General features: G+C 36.4%; 1 protein-coding gene across 4 annotated transcripts; it reads left to right on the top strand.

The window, feature by feature from the left end:
• Positions 1-1,236: 1,236 nt before the first annotated feature.
• LOC110684726 lies at positions 1,237-13,108 on the top strand. 4 transcript variants are annotated; one of them, XR_002503807.1, is made up of 7 exons: positions 1,450-2,429; positions 2,606-2,691; positions 3,988-4,058; positions 4,135-4,202; positions 6,236-6,660; positions 11,254-11,316; positions 12,754-13,108. XR_002503807.1 is itself a non-coding variant. In XM_021861168.1 (5 exons), the coding sequence occupies exons 1-5, from the start codon at positions 2,322-2,324 to the stop codon at positions 6,491-6,493; spliced, it is 591 nt and encodes a 196-aa protein (XP_021716860.1). In that variant the 5' UTR covers positions 1,450-2,321; the 3' UTR covers positions 6,494-6,783. The 4 variants fall into 4 exon arrangements, 1 of the variants encoding a protein (XP_021716860.1); XR_002503806.1 differs by having other exon boundaries at positions 11,254-13,108; XM_021861168.1 differs by lacking the exons at positions 11,254-11,316; positions 12,754-13,108 and having other exon boundaries at positions 6,236-6,783.
• Positions 13,109-14,199: the final 1,091 nt, after the last annotated feature.

The raw sequence follows: 14,199 nt of genomic DNA, 5'->3' as shown, positions 1-14,199 counted from the left end.
ACGGGTTAAGTGGGCTGGTAGGGGTGGTGTGGGGTGTTTTTTTATAATTTTTATAAAGCATTTTTCGACAAAATTTATGTCGGAAATATCCGGCGGAATTGTGTTCGTCGGAATTTCCGACGGATTTTTCCAGGCGGGAAAATCTCTTTCGACACCAGAATTCCCTCAAAAACTCTGTCGGAAAAGGTCGTTTTTCCAATAAATACCTTTACGACGACAGTTTCCAACGGAATTCCGTTGAAACACGTTTTTTGAAGAAAAAAATTTCGTCGAAAATCGCTTGTTTTCTAGTAGTGTTAATGTGCAGTATTCACCAATAACCTAGAACCACAACTTTTATGTGCAGCTACTACTCAAATGTAATTCCATGAAACATGTGACTGTAGTATACAAAATATGTTTCCTTACTATGAAACTCAATAAATAATTAACCAACATTAATTAAAGCTCTTTCATAAATAGATTATGAATGAACATCATTATGTAAACACCACATATCTCAGAGACTAAAAGGGCGATTATGTTAGAGATATGAGATATCGGAAAATATATGTGTGATATATTTTCCGTATTGATCTTATTAGGAGAATAATATATTTAGGTTTATTTTATGTTAAGATATTATTTAGAGAATATATCTTTAGGATTTATGATTACGGTGGTATATTTTTTAGGAATATTGTTTCCTATCTTATAAGTTTAGATTTTGTATAAATACTCTAACTATTGATAAATAATAAATAAGCTATTCTATTCTCTCAACAACTATCTCATATTTTTTCATAAGATCATAGACAACCTTTCTAGCACCCATTTCACAGGATTCTTCTTCCATCACAGGCCATCATCTTCCATCGCATCATTCACAGCCATATCTGTTATCCAAATGAGGGATTTGGTTTTCTTATCCAAACATAGTGTTAGTATATAGTTATTGAATTGATACCTTTTTCTTGTGTATGCTCACAATAATAAGCCACTAGAATAATACTAATGGAAAGTGGAAATTTGTTTTAAAACTTCATTGATTGGTTGCCATAAATATTAGTTTTATTCGATCGAGTTAAAAAATAATTTAAGAGTCCGATCAAATTTGAGCTTGACATGCATGTATGTTTTACAAGTAGGGTTGTCGAATCAAGGTTTGCTTGTTTGTATCATAGTTCGAACTATAACTTGTGACATATACAGTGGCGGATTCAGATGTAGTCATTGTGGATCCTAGGACCACCTTTTTTTTTCAATAAAAAAAATAAAATTAGATCTATTTCACATTTTCACGGGTACGCCGTGACTCCTTCCTCTCTCTATCCTCCCAGAAGGCCAGAACACAGACCACGGCTTCCTCTCTCTCTCTCTCTCTCTCCTCCATTGAAGCGTACTCGAAATTCTCCATAAAAGGGGCTTCTGAGCTTTCTCTCCTCCATTGAAGCAGTCTCTAAGGTTAGATGCTTCTTTTTCTTTAATCATCTAATTCTAATTTTGACAATCTAGTGTTAATCGTGTATTTAATTATCGGTATATACTCAATTTAGGGTTCTTCGAAGTTGGATAATTGAACTATTGGTTATAGATAATCCTAAGTTTTCAATCAATTGCTAAATTCTTCATTTGTCGCCATTTTAGGGTTTTCACGCATTTGCTGAAGAATGTGAGATATTCTTTCTTTTCTCCCCAAATTCTGCACTTTTTCAGCTTGAATAACTCAAATTAAGTTCAAAAAAGTATTTTATTTGTTGGGGAATCTTTGGTTGACAATGTTGGGTTGTGGTTATGAGCTCTTCCGTAGTGTTAATTGACAATTTCATGGTTTTTAACCCTAGTTTATGCAGTTCAATGCACAGGAAAAGTAGCAATTTTTTGCCCAATTTTAGGGTTAGGGGAGATTTTGGGGGGGAGGAATCAGCGGGTTTTAGGGTTAGTGGTTCCGAATGCGAAGAAGAAAAAGGGGCTTAATTCGAGGAAGAAGCTAGAGCTGGTGGCGGAGGTTTTTCTTTGAGGAAGATGGGAATTGGCTTGGTTTAAGGGAGGAGGATTTGGAGGAGTTTGAGGAGGAGAGTAAAATTGAAGTTGAGGGTTCTGACAAGGGAGAGAGGGATTCAGAGAAGGAGAAATTCGAGGCGTGGAAGAATCAGGCCGAGGCGCTTATTGAGTTGAGAGAGGCTCAAGAGGGAATTAAGAATGAGGAGAATAGGAATTGGGATGATTGGCTTGTTTTTTATGAGGGAAATGGTGCTGTTAGAAGAGAATGGGATTATATTGATGATGATGATGTGAATGAATTGAAAGAAGATGATGTTGATGGCGACCCTGATGAGACAATGCCTAAGAGGGGGTTAGTGAAGACTCTTGAGAATTTTATTCTTGGGAAAGAAGATGATGATTTATTGTATGAAGACCGTGTTTTTCAATTCGTTTCGAGGAATTCGGTAGTCTTTCTTTTGTTGCCTGCTTTTGTGTATTTCTGGTTTCTGTTTATTTGTTTATACTTGTGTGATTGTGTATGTTCCTAGGATATTCTAACTTTTGCTATATGAAAGTGTGTAACAGTTGCTAGATAAGTGCATGACTTTTGTCTTATGAACTATGTGTTCCTGTATTGCAGGCTAAATTTTTGGTTGTTTTGATAATTGTACCATGGGCAATGGATTTTCTTGTGCACGACTATGTTCTTATGCCTTTCTTAGACAGGTAAATGTTTGTCTACGATGCTTTTAGCTTGGCCTATTATGATTACACCTCAAATCATTGCTTTTTGTGTGTCGTTCATCGTTTAAAAAATCGGCATGGCTGCATTACCTTGTCAAACTTGAAATGGTTAGAGAGTGTGCCTTATTGATGGATGAAGTTGTAAACTTAGGATGTTTTGAGCTATTTGGAGAGAAGTATACTTATTTATGAATATATTATTTGTAGCTCATTAATGTTTCAGGCTAGCATCTGCCTTTCCTTTTTTGGTTTTTCCTCACATATTTGTTGGAATGCCTTAGTTTGAAATAAATTCTCAAATACATACACACTAAACAGTACAAATAGAGGATATGTATTGTCCAATGATAATTTAAAAGCACATTAGTGGTTAAAGCTCCTTAGCTTCAGAGGCAAGAAATACCTCAACTACATGCTTCAGATTGTATTTTTTTCTTATGAAATGAACTTTTTTATGTATTTTTTTTTTGTTCATTATACAAGCTTTGACTATTTTTTGATGTTATATGCGGTCGATGGACAATGATGGGACAACCTATTAATCAAATCCTGGATCCGCCACTGGACATATATATTAAGATTTCACATGATGAGTTTTCAAAAAATAAAAAAAAAAATAAAAAATAAAAAAAAATCAACTCATGCGAGTATTATAGTGTAAAAAAAAAAGGTCATTTAATTGAAAATAAAGGAAGGAATATTTTATAAGATTATTAGTTTAATTGGTATAAATTATTTTAGCGAAATTCGACATTATAACCCTCAAGTTTTACGATTTTTACGTTGTGCCCCATCTTTTAGAAAGTTACACATTGTAATAATTAGTAACCATACAGTGTTCTTACCGTTATCCCACCACTAAAAAATTCCGTTATGTTGGTATAATTACTGTTAGTGGAACCCACTCTTCACTGATTAACATTTTTATATATGTCGATTTACGTGTTGGAAAATATTCCGTTAAAGCTTTTAGAGGCCGTTTTGGCCCTTATGGGTATAAATTGAATTCAAATTTTGCAAAAAAGTAACGTAATGTCTTGTTTTTCGTGTTAAGAGATGTCTCGGTTTTGTGTTTCATTATTTCTTAGAAGTGGAAATTGTTCAAGCAAGGTATCAAGGTTTGTTTAATAGTTCCAAATAAAGTTCGAAGTTAGCAAAAAAAAAAAACGTAATGTCTAATGTCTTATTTGGCATGTTGAGAAATAACGCAATTGACACGTAAAATGAGACATTACATTATTTTTTGTCACTTTTGAGCTCAATAAGATTACATGTCAGCCACCACCGGAAGCCGACGCACCCCCACTTCCACCAAGACCACCTCCACTACCACCGCAAGCCGGATTTCGGTAAGTTTTATGCGGCATTTATTTCGTTTTTTTTTTTTTTATATTTTGTTAGTAACTGCCCCCCTCCTTCCACAAGGACCACCACCCTACCGCCGACCTCCGACCGGAACCACCTTTTCAGCCGCGTCGTCTTGTTTAATTTCGGTTAGTGTTCCTGAATTTTTTTTTTTTTTGGTGTATACAAATTGCAATGTTCAAGTTAGTTTAGTTTAGGTAACTTAAGTTAGTTTTAATATAATGTTGTAGTTTAGTTTAGTTTAATTTAGTTTACTTAAGTTAGTTTTAATATAATAATGTAGTTAGTTTTAAAAGTTGTGCATAAAAATTTTAATATAATATTTCAAATGAATGTGTTGTAGTATGATTTGTTAGTTTAGTTTAGTTTATTTAAGTTTAGTTGTTAATTGTTGTATTATAATATGTTAGTTTAGTTTGGTTTAGTTAAATATAATAATGTATGTTAGTTTAGATTAGTTTAATATAGTGTATGTTAGTTTATTTAGTTTAATAATTTTGTTTGGTATAATGTATAGTATAATATTTAATAATTGTGCGCATTGTTAAACTAGTTCAGTTTAATTACGATATAAATTTGTTTAGTATAATGCATGTGTCCTTTACTTTATATATTTTGTAAATGAATCATTTGCATAATCAAATGCCTAGATACCCGTTCAAGGCATACACATTAGGAGTATGTCTTGAATAGTCTCCGGTTGGGATTGTCCTTGTACGCTATTTTTGACTTAGGTGGTGAATGTATGCCTTGTTATTGATTTTAGGGAATATCCTGCCCTGTCATTTCTCTACAATGTTCTCTGGGTACATATGAAGGTGTGTTTATTCGCCTACATCGTGTACTTGGAGAACTGTAGGGAAATGCTGGCGGATTCTCCATAGAAGTGAAAACCTGGCTTACATTCACTAGTGCGATTAAACGTACAAGGATGGGTTAGGTTGGAGTGATAAGGACCCTTTGGAAGCATTTCAAATCTCATTTGCATTTCCATAATACTTTGGTGGAAAATGACATACGCTTTATGACTAATGTGATTATACATATACGTGAGTTGTGTAGAAGTTGTAATCATGAAACGAACAGAACGTAGCTGGATGTATGAAAGGAGGGTTGGGCAAAGTTTTAATCCAGAGTTCGTGAAAGGGGTTGATGAATTCATTTAATACGTCAAAGATAATCCCGAGAGTAGTAACCTGAACGAAGTTAGGTGTCCATGTGCTAAATGTAAGAACAAACGACTTTGGGATCCAGAAACGATAAAAAATCATCTGTTTCGCACGGGTTTTGTACCTAATTACTATGAGTGGATGTGTCACGGGAAGGGTTTCCGAGAGTTCCTAAATGGCGGTCCAACGAATACCGTGACATGGTTTTCGATGCTTTTGGTCATAGTCAGGACCAAGGGCATTTAGAGCAAGCTAGTGTTTCATCAGAGGAGGAGCCTAATGCACAAGCTAAGCATTTTATGGATTTGTTGAAGGCTTCTGAACGGCCATTATACGAAGGGAGTTCGTTGTTTGTGCTAGAGATGGCCGCTAGAGTCACTAGCCTAAAGTGCGAGTATAACCTGCCCCATAGATGTGTTGATGGGATTGTTTCTTTGCTCAGTGAAGCAGTTCCTAACAACAATCATATGGCCGACACATTCTATGAGGTGAAGAAGATTGTGAAGGGCTTGGAACTGCCTCATGAAAGGATTCACGCATGCCCGAATAGCCAAGGAATAGGTCACGTAGGCCTCAGTTGGTCCTATTTCGGTCCAATTCGTTCCCGAAACATGGTTCTGTGATTGTTTATGTGAATTCAATGCATGTACACCTAGAAGGGCCTATAATAGACATGTTAAGAGAAAGAAATGGTTCATTTGGTAAGAAATGTAGGAAATAGGCAAGGAATAGGTCACATAGGCCTCAGTTGGTCCTATTTCGGTCCAATTCCTTCCCGAAACTTGGTTCTGTGATTTTTTTTGTGTTTTCAATGCATGTACACCTAGAAGGGCCTATAATAGACATGTTAAGAGAAAGAAATGGTTCATTTGATAAGAAATGTAGGAAATAGGCAAGGAATAGGTCGTATTGGCATTACTTGGTTCTATTTTGTTCAGAAAGCTGAATTTAACTTACATCTTTGTGCACCTTTTCAAATGTGTATCTTGTAGGAGGCCTTCCAGAAGAAATCCAAAGAAGCAAGCACCCAAGGGATTCAGAAGACTCTAAATGAGCTGTACTGGGAAACTGTAGGTGGTCGCAACAAGAAGGGTCGTGTGAAGGGACTTGGCGAAGGTTCTGAGCTGTATTATGCCAACAGGAAGGGTATAGGTTCCAAGTCTTCCAAGCATTACACGCCTTCCCTTCTTTCCCAGATGAAGGATCAAGTGGAGCAGAGGGTGGAGCAAAGAGCAAAGGGTGCAAGCTAGGCTCAGTGAAATGGAACTCGAGATGGAGGCTCGATTAGCGGAAATAGAAAAGAAAAACCAAGAGAGGTTTGACGAGATGATGCGTCGATTCTCCAACACCGACCAATGTTCCAACATTCCGCATCAGCCTCGAGACCCTGACCCGGACAGCGATGGTGCAGGGCAAGGTACTCCGGCTGTAGCTTAGAATTTGTTTATATTGTATGTAGATGTATTTAGATTATGTTGTATAGTAGGACACTAGGACCCAATGTATACATTAATAAAAATTAATATATAAAAATATTTCGGAAAAGATTTTTAGTAATGAAATCTCATACTAAGGGTTCTAATTCCCTCTTGTAATCCCCTGTATTTTTAAATGTTTTATAAATAAAATTTTATTTTATTTATAATATTTATTTTTATTTTTCCAGAATTTTAATTTTAAAAGTTTCAAATTATTAATTTTGTCAAAAATTATTTTAGGCTGAATAAAATTCTATGAACCTATATCCTACAAACCATAATCATAAAAATAAAGCCTAACCCATTTGTTTATATAATTGGCCCATTATTTTCATGAGGCCCAATTCTACCGTACAATTCTCTCCTATAAATACCCCATGAACCCCCAAATTTTCCCCCACACAAAAATGTTAGTCTTATTTTCTTTCTCCTTTAATTTTAATTTTCTTTTTCTTTCCTTTTTCCTTAAAATTCACTGTAATAATCCCACCTTTGGCCCATTCAAAATTAATAATCCCACCTTTCAATTATTATTTAATAATCCGACCTTTAGGTGCCTTTAATTTTTATTGGTCCCATTTGACCAGAAACCGGTTAAGTAGGTTATTTTTTTTTTAAGTTTAATTTACACATGTCACAATTTGGTTTGTCCAAAATTAAAAAAAAAAAAAAAGTTTCACCTTCTCTCCTCCTCCTCCTCCTCCCCCATATCAATGGCAGTGAACCACCATCACCCATTCAACCACCACCACCCCAAGACCCTGTTAGATAATTTAGAGTGTTGTATGGTGCGCGTTCGCGCCCGTGAAAAGCGCGACCGCGCCTGGTAGGCGCGGCCGCGATGAGAGCGCGCCTAAACCGCGTACCTCTTTGGATTTCAGCATGGAGGATGAAAGTAAGAGGCGCGGCCGCGCAAGTTTTGGCGCGCCCGCGCTGCATCCTGGTGGTGCGCCCGCGCCTCTGGTCGCGCTCAAACCGCGCCCCTCAATGGAAAATTTCATCAAAGGCATATTTTGGGTAGGAGCGCCCACGCCTATGTGAGGAGCGCCCGCTCCTAGTTGTGGCGCGTCCGCGCCTTGTTTGTCGCGCCCGCTCCATTAGCTAGTTTTGCGGTTATTTGCTAACGGTTGACCCTCATATAAGAGGGATTTTCGTGAATACGAAAGAGAATTCAGAAAAACAGACAGACCATTATTTTCTGATCTTCTCCCAAAAGAATTCTCCAATTTTCTCTAAATTTTCTTGCAAATTATTTGAGAAAAACTTCTTGATTTTATCCTTCTTCGAGAATCATTCATCTTTGTTTTCGATTCTTTGTGCTAAGAGCGGAAAGGGCTGTCAATTATATCTCAAAGGGAATTTCCGGATTAACCCAAGCACCGTGTGGGGGAAATTAATCCCTTTAGGAAAGTATTCATACGCCTTTGACAGAGTATCAAGATCATAGTCTCAAGGGACGTTGCAATTCTCATGTTCATGCTTGGTTGATTGGCTTAGAGTATAGGCAAGTGGTTAAGTCTTCATATTAGTGTTTCTTTTAAACATTTTCTGTAATTTCTTTGATATTATAATACTTGATTGTAACACCTTGGTTGAGTTTGTTTGTATTACATTACATTGTTAGTGTAATCACATTATATAGGTTTTGTCCCACACAATTTATTAAGTGTTTTCTAGATTGAATACACTGTAAACCTAACAGACCCACCCCCTTCATTTGAAACCACCCATAGCTCCACACCCTTTTCTTGACACCAGTCGTATCCCAACCCCCTTCCCTCAAAGCCACCATTTTCACCCCTCTCTTCCCTTGAAACCAACGCAACCCCACCCTCCTTCGTCGAAAAAACCACAGGCTTGGCTGCTTCCTTTTTCGATTCGGCTTGGCTGCTTCAACGATCATCATCACCATTAAATCGTGGCCGTTAGATTATCAAAACAAAACTGCAGCCGCAGTTGGGAATTGATGGTTCGTTTGATTATCAAGGGTTTGCGAAATTGGGCTGAATTAATTATACTTGTTGCTGCGATTTGTGGGGCTGCCAATTTCGATTGATGCTGTCAGCGGTTGTTGACGCTGGTTGAAGTGTTGGTGGCGTTGGGTGAAGTTGGGGGAAAGGGGGTGAAGTGTTCGGATTTGGGTGTGGAAGGGGTGGCTTCAGGTGAAGGGGGAGTGGGGTTGCGGTGGTTTCATATGAAGAGGGTGGGGCTGTGGTGGTTGTTCGGTGGTGGGTGGTTTTGGGAATTATTTTTTTTATTTTTTCTTTAAATAAATTTAATTTTTTAACTTTTTTTTTGACCAATCACAGGCCGCCACGTGTCATGTAACCTGTTATAACAGGTTACATGACCGGTGGGACCAATAAAAATTAAAGGCACCCAAAGGTCGGATTATTAAATAATAATCGAAAGGTGGCATTATTAATTTTGAATGGCCCAAAGGTGGGATTATTCTAGTGAATTTTTCCTTTTTTTTTTCTTTCTTTTTCTTTCTCCTTTATACATGAGCATAGCTCACTGCTGCCTGTCGCTGCCGCCCAGAATTCTGGCACACCACCTGTCGTCGACGTCCTCCGGTTAGCCGACCACCAGCCCCACCCCCAATGTGGCTGACCTTCCTTCCCTTCTTCCTCCTTTATTTCTTATTATTTTCATAAAGCTTATGTAATTGATTTTTGGGTTTTGGTTTTTATTGCTTGAAATTAGTTTATTTAGTATCAAAATCATGTTTGATGTTTTAAACTAATAATTTCAGATTATAATTGTTGTTTAATTTTCAGATTTTGTAATTTTAAACCTAGGGTTTTAATTTTATTTAAATTGGGATTTTAGAGTTCAAAAACGTGTTGCTAAAGTTATTTGATTATATTATGTTTAATTATGTTAAAACTCAAATATTTTGATGATAAATAAATTTTCAAATTATTAAAGTTTTAATCTTGGGTTTAAATTGTATTGATTTCATGTGTTTCAAGTGTCTAACTTCATTAAACAAAGGTTGTGGTTATTTTATGATTATAAAGTTTGGAACTTTAAAGTTTAATTGCAAGAATAAATTTTCAAATTTTTAATCTTGGTTTTAAAGGTTTTAAATCATGGTTTTATGATGGATTTTTAGGTTTTTAACATACTAACCTACTATATAATGATTATTTCAAGTAAAGATGTTTGTGAGGTTTTTTTTTTTTTTATAATCTTAACTAAAATTTCAGATTATAATCCTTACTTTAAAGTTGCTGGAATTTCATGTTATAAGCTATATTTTCATGAATTTAGCATATTTTTGGGAAATTCTCAAAAGCGACCCCCAACTTCTGCTACGCACCAACGGTAACCCCCTTTTTTTTGGATTATACAAAATGACATTATTTTAAATCCCACTAATAACCTTATTTCATTAAATAGTCAATTAAAATTAACTATGTTTAGTTTTTTTTTAAAGCAAAAAAGAAAAACATTTAAAAAAATTAACAACCATAACCATCAATCCACACCACTATCTCCACCAGCCAGCCACCGCCATATCCCTTCCCCTTTCACTGCTGGCGACCCCAACCATTCATTTCTTCAGCATTGTCGTCATTCTACTTCACCACTCTATTCCACCGCCACAACCTCAATCGCTAATCACTTTCCAAATCCATGCCTTCCAATCGGTACTACAATAGCGCAGTTGCAGCAGCAGAAGCTGCTTCATCATAATCTCAATCTTGATTTAACTTTTGACAAAACGCCAAAAACTGCAATTCTCAATCAACGATTCCACTACTCATCCGAATCGACTCCGAACCCTAACCCTAGCCCGAGTATGAAGTATCAGGAGATTGAAGGTCCAACAGTGGAAAAGGATGAATTGCCTCTCGCAAACGAAAGCAAGGAGGTGACACAATCTCTACTCAAAACCATGTACAATGTTAGCGGAACTCTTGCTTTGTTAGGTCTGGCTCATTTAGGCATTGGCACTTACTATTGTTGCTGTTATACCAATTGATGAAGAGGGAAAGTTGTAGAAATTTGAGATTGAGAGAGAGAAGAACGAGGGAGGGTCGTCGGCGGGGTTTGGGGTTCTCGGTGACGATTGGCTGGAATAGCGTCGCCAGCGGGGGGAACGGGGAACCCTAGGCGCTGGCAGTTAAGGGGGTGGAGATAGAGGTGGTGGTGGTGGACTGGTGTTGGGGCTACCTGGGTTGGTGATAAAAAAGGGGGCATTTCTGTCATTTCACTATTTTGGTTAACCATGATTTGATTTTATGTTAAAACACCATCATTAATGTCATATTTAGGAGAAAAAAGAAAAGTAGTGTCATTTTTATAATCCAAAAAAAGGGGGTTACCGTTGGTGCGTAAAAGATGTTGGGGGTCGCCGTTGAGAATTTCCCATAAACTTATACTAGAACTAGTAAATTACTAACTTTGGCTATTGGAACAATTTAAAGGCATTATTTCAATGGTTTATGGGGTTTAAAAGTAGTTTGGTATTGCTGTAAATTATATTGCTTGGGTATTAATTGAATTGTTATTGTTTTGTTTAGGAGAGGACTTTGTAGAAGGCGATTTCTAGTTCCTAAAGTGGCCAATCAACTCGTTTACTCAAGGTACATACAAATATACGAAAACCTTGACTTTAGGAGCATGTTTAAGGATTTGGAAAAATTTAGAATCATGTTAGGAAACTTGTGGATTGGTTGGAATTGTATGGTAGTAAGTTTGATTGGTGATTAATGTGATGATTGGTTTTGTTTCATGTATGAGAAATGCGTATTAATTTATCTTGTAAGTTTTATTTATGCATTAACTTGCAAGATGAGCTTTGAGGCAAAGGTACGTGAATATGTGGAATGAATTACTATATTACTCGTTCATGATTATTGAAATGGAATGAGTAAAGGGAGAATTAAAGTCTTATAAGATGAGGTTGAGGATTGATGTGCCTTATGCACTTAAGGTGTTTATACACTCAGGTAGTTAGAGGATTCAATACTAAATATTGTTTGTCACTAACAAATCAAGAATTGAATCGGAAATTTGAACTGTTTGAATGATTTATGTATGATTGGCTGTATTGTTTTGCATTTGAGTCATCACCAAGTTTAAACTTGTAAATCACGTAAAGTGCAAGATGGATGAGCAATAAAACTCTGAATTTGTGCACATCTAGAGTATTGACAAATAGGGGTTGGGGTGCATGGGGTATTAGCTGTGTACTTTTTAGAGGCCGTCTGATCTACGAGTCTCTTGTTTACAAATACTTTTTAAAACTATAAGGAGTTAGATGAGATCTCATACTAGCTATGGCCACGGAGTCGCGCCCGTCTGCCATTGGATGTTTATTGATGTTTCCGAAAGGAGACATGGGGTTTTTCTTTTATTGATGTTCCGAAATGGAGTACAGGGAGACAACCTTGTCTATTATTTAATCCAATCAATGAATGTAATGAAATGAATTATAGTTAGTAATTAGTGAAGTCTTAGTAATGTTAACAATTGAAGCGTGTGTTTGAGTCAATAATTAAATTGTGTGTGCTGATTGATTTTTAGTAACATGCTAGTGATTCTTTGTTGTATTTTGTAGCTTGTATGTACAATAAAACCAAACCACTTTGGAGAACCAAACACTCCTTGTAGTGTGATTTTTTATCGATTAGTTAGTTTTCCCTCCATTTTCATGGTATTACTATATAATACAGTACAAATCAAATGCTAATAAGTACGGCTATATTTTTCTCTACTCCGTATAAACCCTTAACTTCCCGTTTCTTCTGTATATCATTCCTGATTTTAATTTTCTCATATTATTGATTGAATTCTGCGAATTCTCAAACGATTTTTGCAAATTGCAATATGTTTCAGCAATTTCAATCAAAACAACAATTTGATTATTCGTATCGAATTTTTTACACGATTTTGTGAGACCATTTTCCAAACAAAACAACATCTTGATGATTTCAAGGGCAAATTTCTTGACAGTCGATAAAAAATTGCTACAAAATTCATCAAATTTGATTGTTGCAATTGTTATTTCAAAATTGTAGTTGTTGATTTGCAACTGATCAATTGAAGAAGCAATAAAGAAATTTGACGAAATGTCTAGCTTATTGTACTCAAGATGTTCGATGAAATGCCTGAACCAGTTGCACTATCAGAAAGAGCTTAATTTGGAAGAAAATGGAGGAGTTTAGAGGTGCTTGGTAAGTTCCTGAAACTCAAATTCCTGTCTTAAAATGGAGGGAGGAGTGCATGAACTCATCTGGTTATTGGTATGCTTTAACCTTTACGCTGTAGCGTTTGACAGATTGTTAGATAACACTCCATTTGTGACCAGTATTCTTCCTGGAACTCTATAATAGGAGTAGTTCTGATTGTTGATGTCTGAGATTATTTCACGAAGAGGGTGTTGGCGGAACACAATATGGAGTTCAATAGAAAAGTACCCCAAAAATTTAGGGACATGTACAAATAAATTGCTAGATTATTATTTTACCATATTTGAGGAGCGTATGTATCAGATTAGAGGCAGCCTAATGATGAAAGGCCGTAAATTCAAAGATGTCAAGGTGAGAGAGGAATAAAAAATCGAGGGCGAGACATTGTTTATTCAATGAGAGAGTTCACATGAAGTTTGTGGATTTGTCTGAGAGCTTAAAGTACACTTCACATAAGCAAGCAATATTGCTGTGTTCGATTCAGAAGCCTAAGGACCTAATGTTTTTAAAGAGTGACATGAAGCAAATCCATTTAGGTTGTCTCCATTGTTGATAGGATCTAACCCTAGTCTTCACATTGAGGATCCTAGCGCCTGGCTTTAAATTATTGCAGCCAGTTCATGGATTCATTCATGTGTGGAAACCTTTTACAACATATTAAATTATTAATAGCAGAAAATTATCCAGTTAGTGAGTATCTTAAATCCAAGATTGATGCCAACTGAGGTAAAGCAAGACATGAGGGACATATCTGAGGCTGTAATTAGTTAAAGGAAGAGTCAAAGAGCTAAGAACAAGTCTTTAAATACTGTCATGAGTCCTCATGACTCAAGATTCTAATGCAAAAACAATGTGGGATATTGAAACCCAATTGGTGTAATTAGATAAGTCTAACCTTGGAACAACATGAAGACACTTGAGAGTTGAGACCGAAGGACAAAAAGCTGTTTCATTGTTTCTTCATATGCTTTTATACCTTGAAAAAAGCTTCAAAGAGACTTGCAGGCCAAATATTGGGATAGATGGGGCATATTTTGTGTTTTAAAGGGGAGAAGTCGAAACAAATTCATTATTCTGGTTGCTTGAGCAGTGGTAGAGTGCAAGAGATGTGCCTAAGCCTCCAGTGATATTCACCTATGCTAGGGGAAAGCACAAGAAGGGCAGCAAGGTCAATTGATGATGCAGGGGCAGAGATGACAATTTTAGCAATAATCTGTTAAGAGTTTGTTATGGAGAGAGAATGAGTGGTGTAGCTGTTAACAAGTTGTTAGAGGG

The sequence above is a fragment of the Chenopodium quinoa genome, unplaced genomic scaffold (genome assembly GCF_001683475.1).
Source record: "Chenopodium quinoa cultivar QQ74 unplaced genomic scaffold, ASM168347v1, whole genome shotgun sequence".
Taxonomy (NCBI): Eukaryota; Viridiplantae; Streptophyta; class Magnoliopsida; order Caryophyllales; family Amaranthaceae; genus Chenopodium; species Chenopodium quinoa.
Note: the sequence above shows the minus strand (reverse complement) of the source record. Positions and strands in the feature narration are given on the sequence as shown.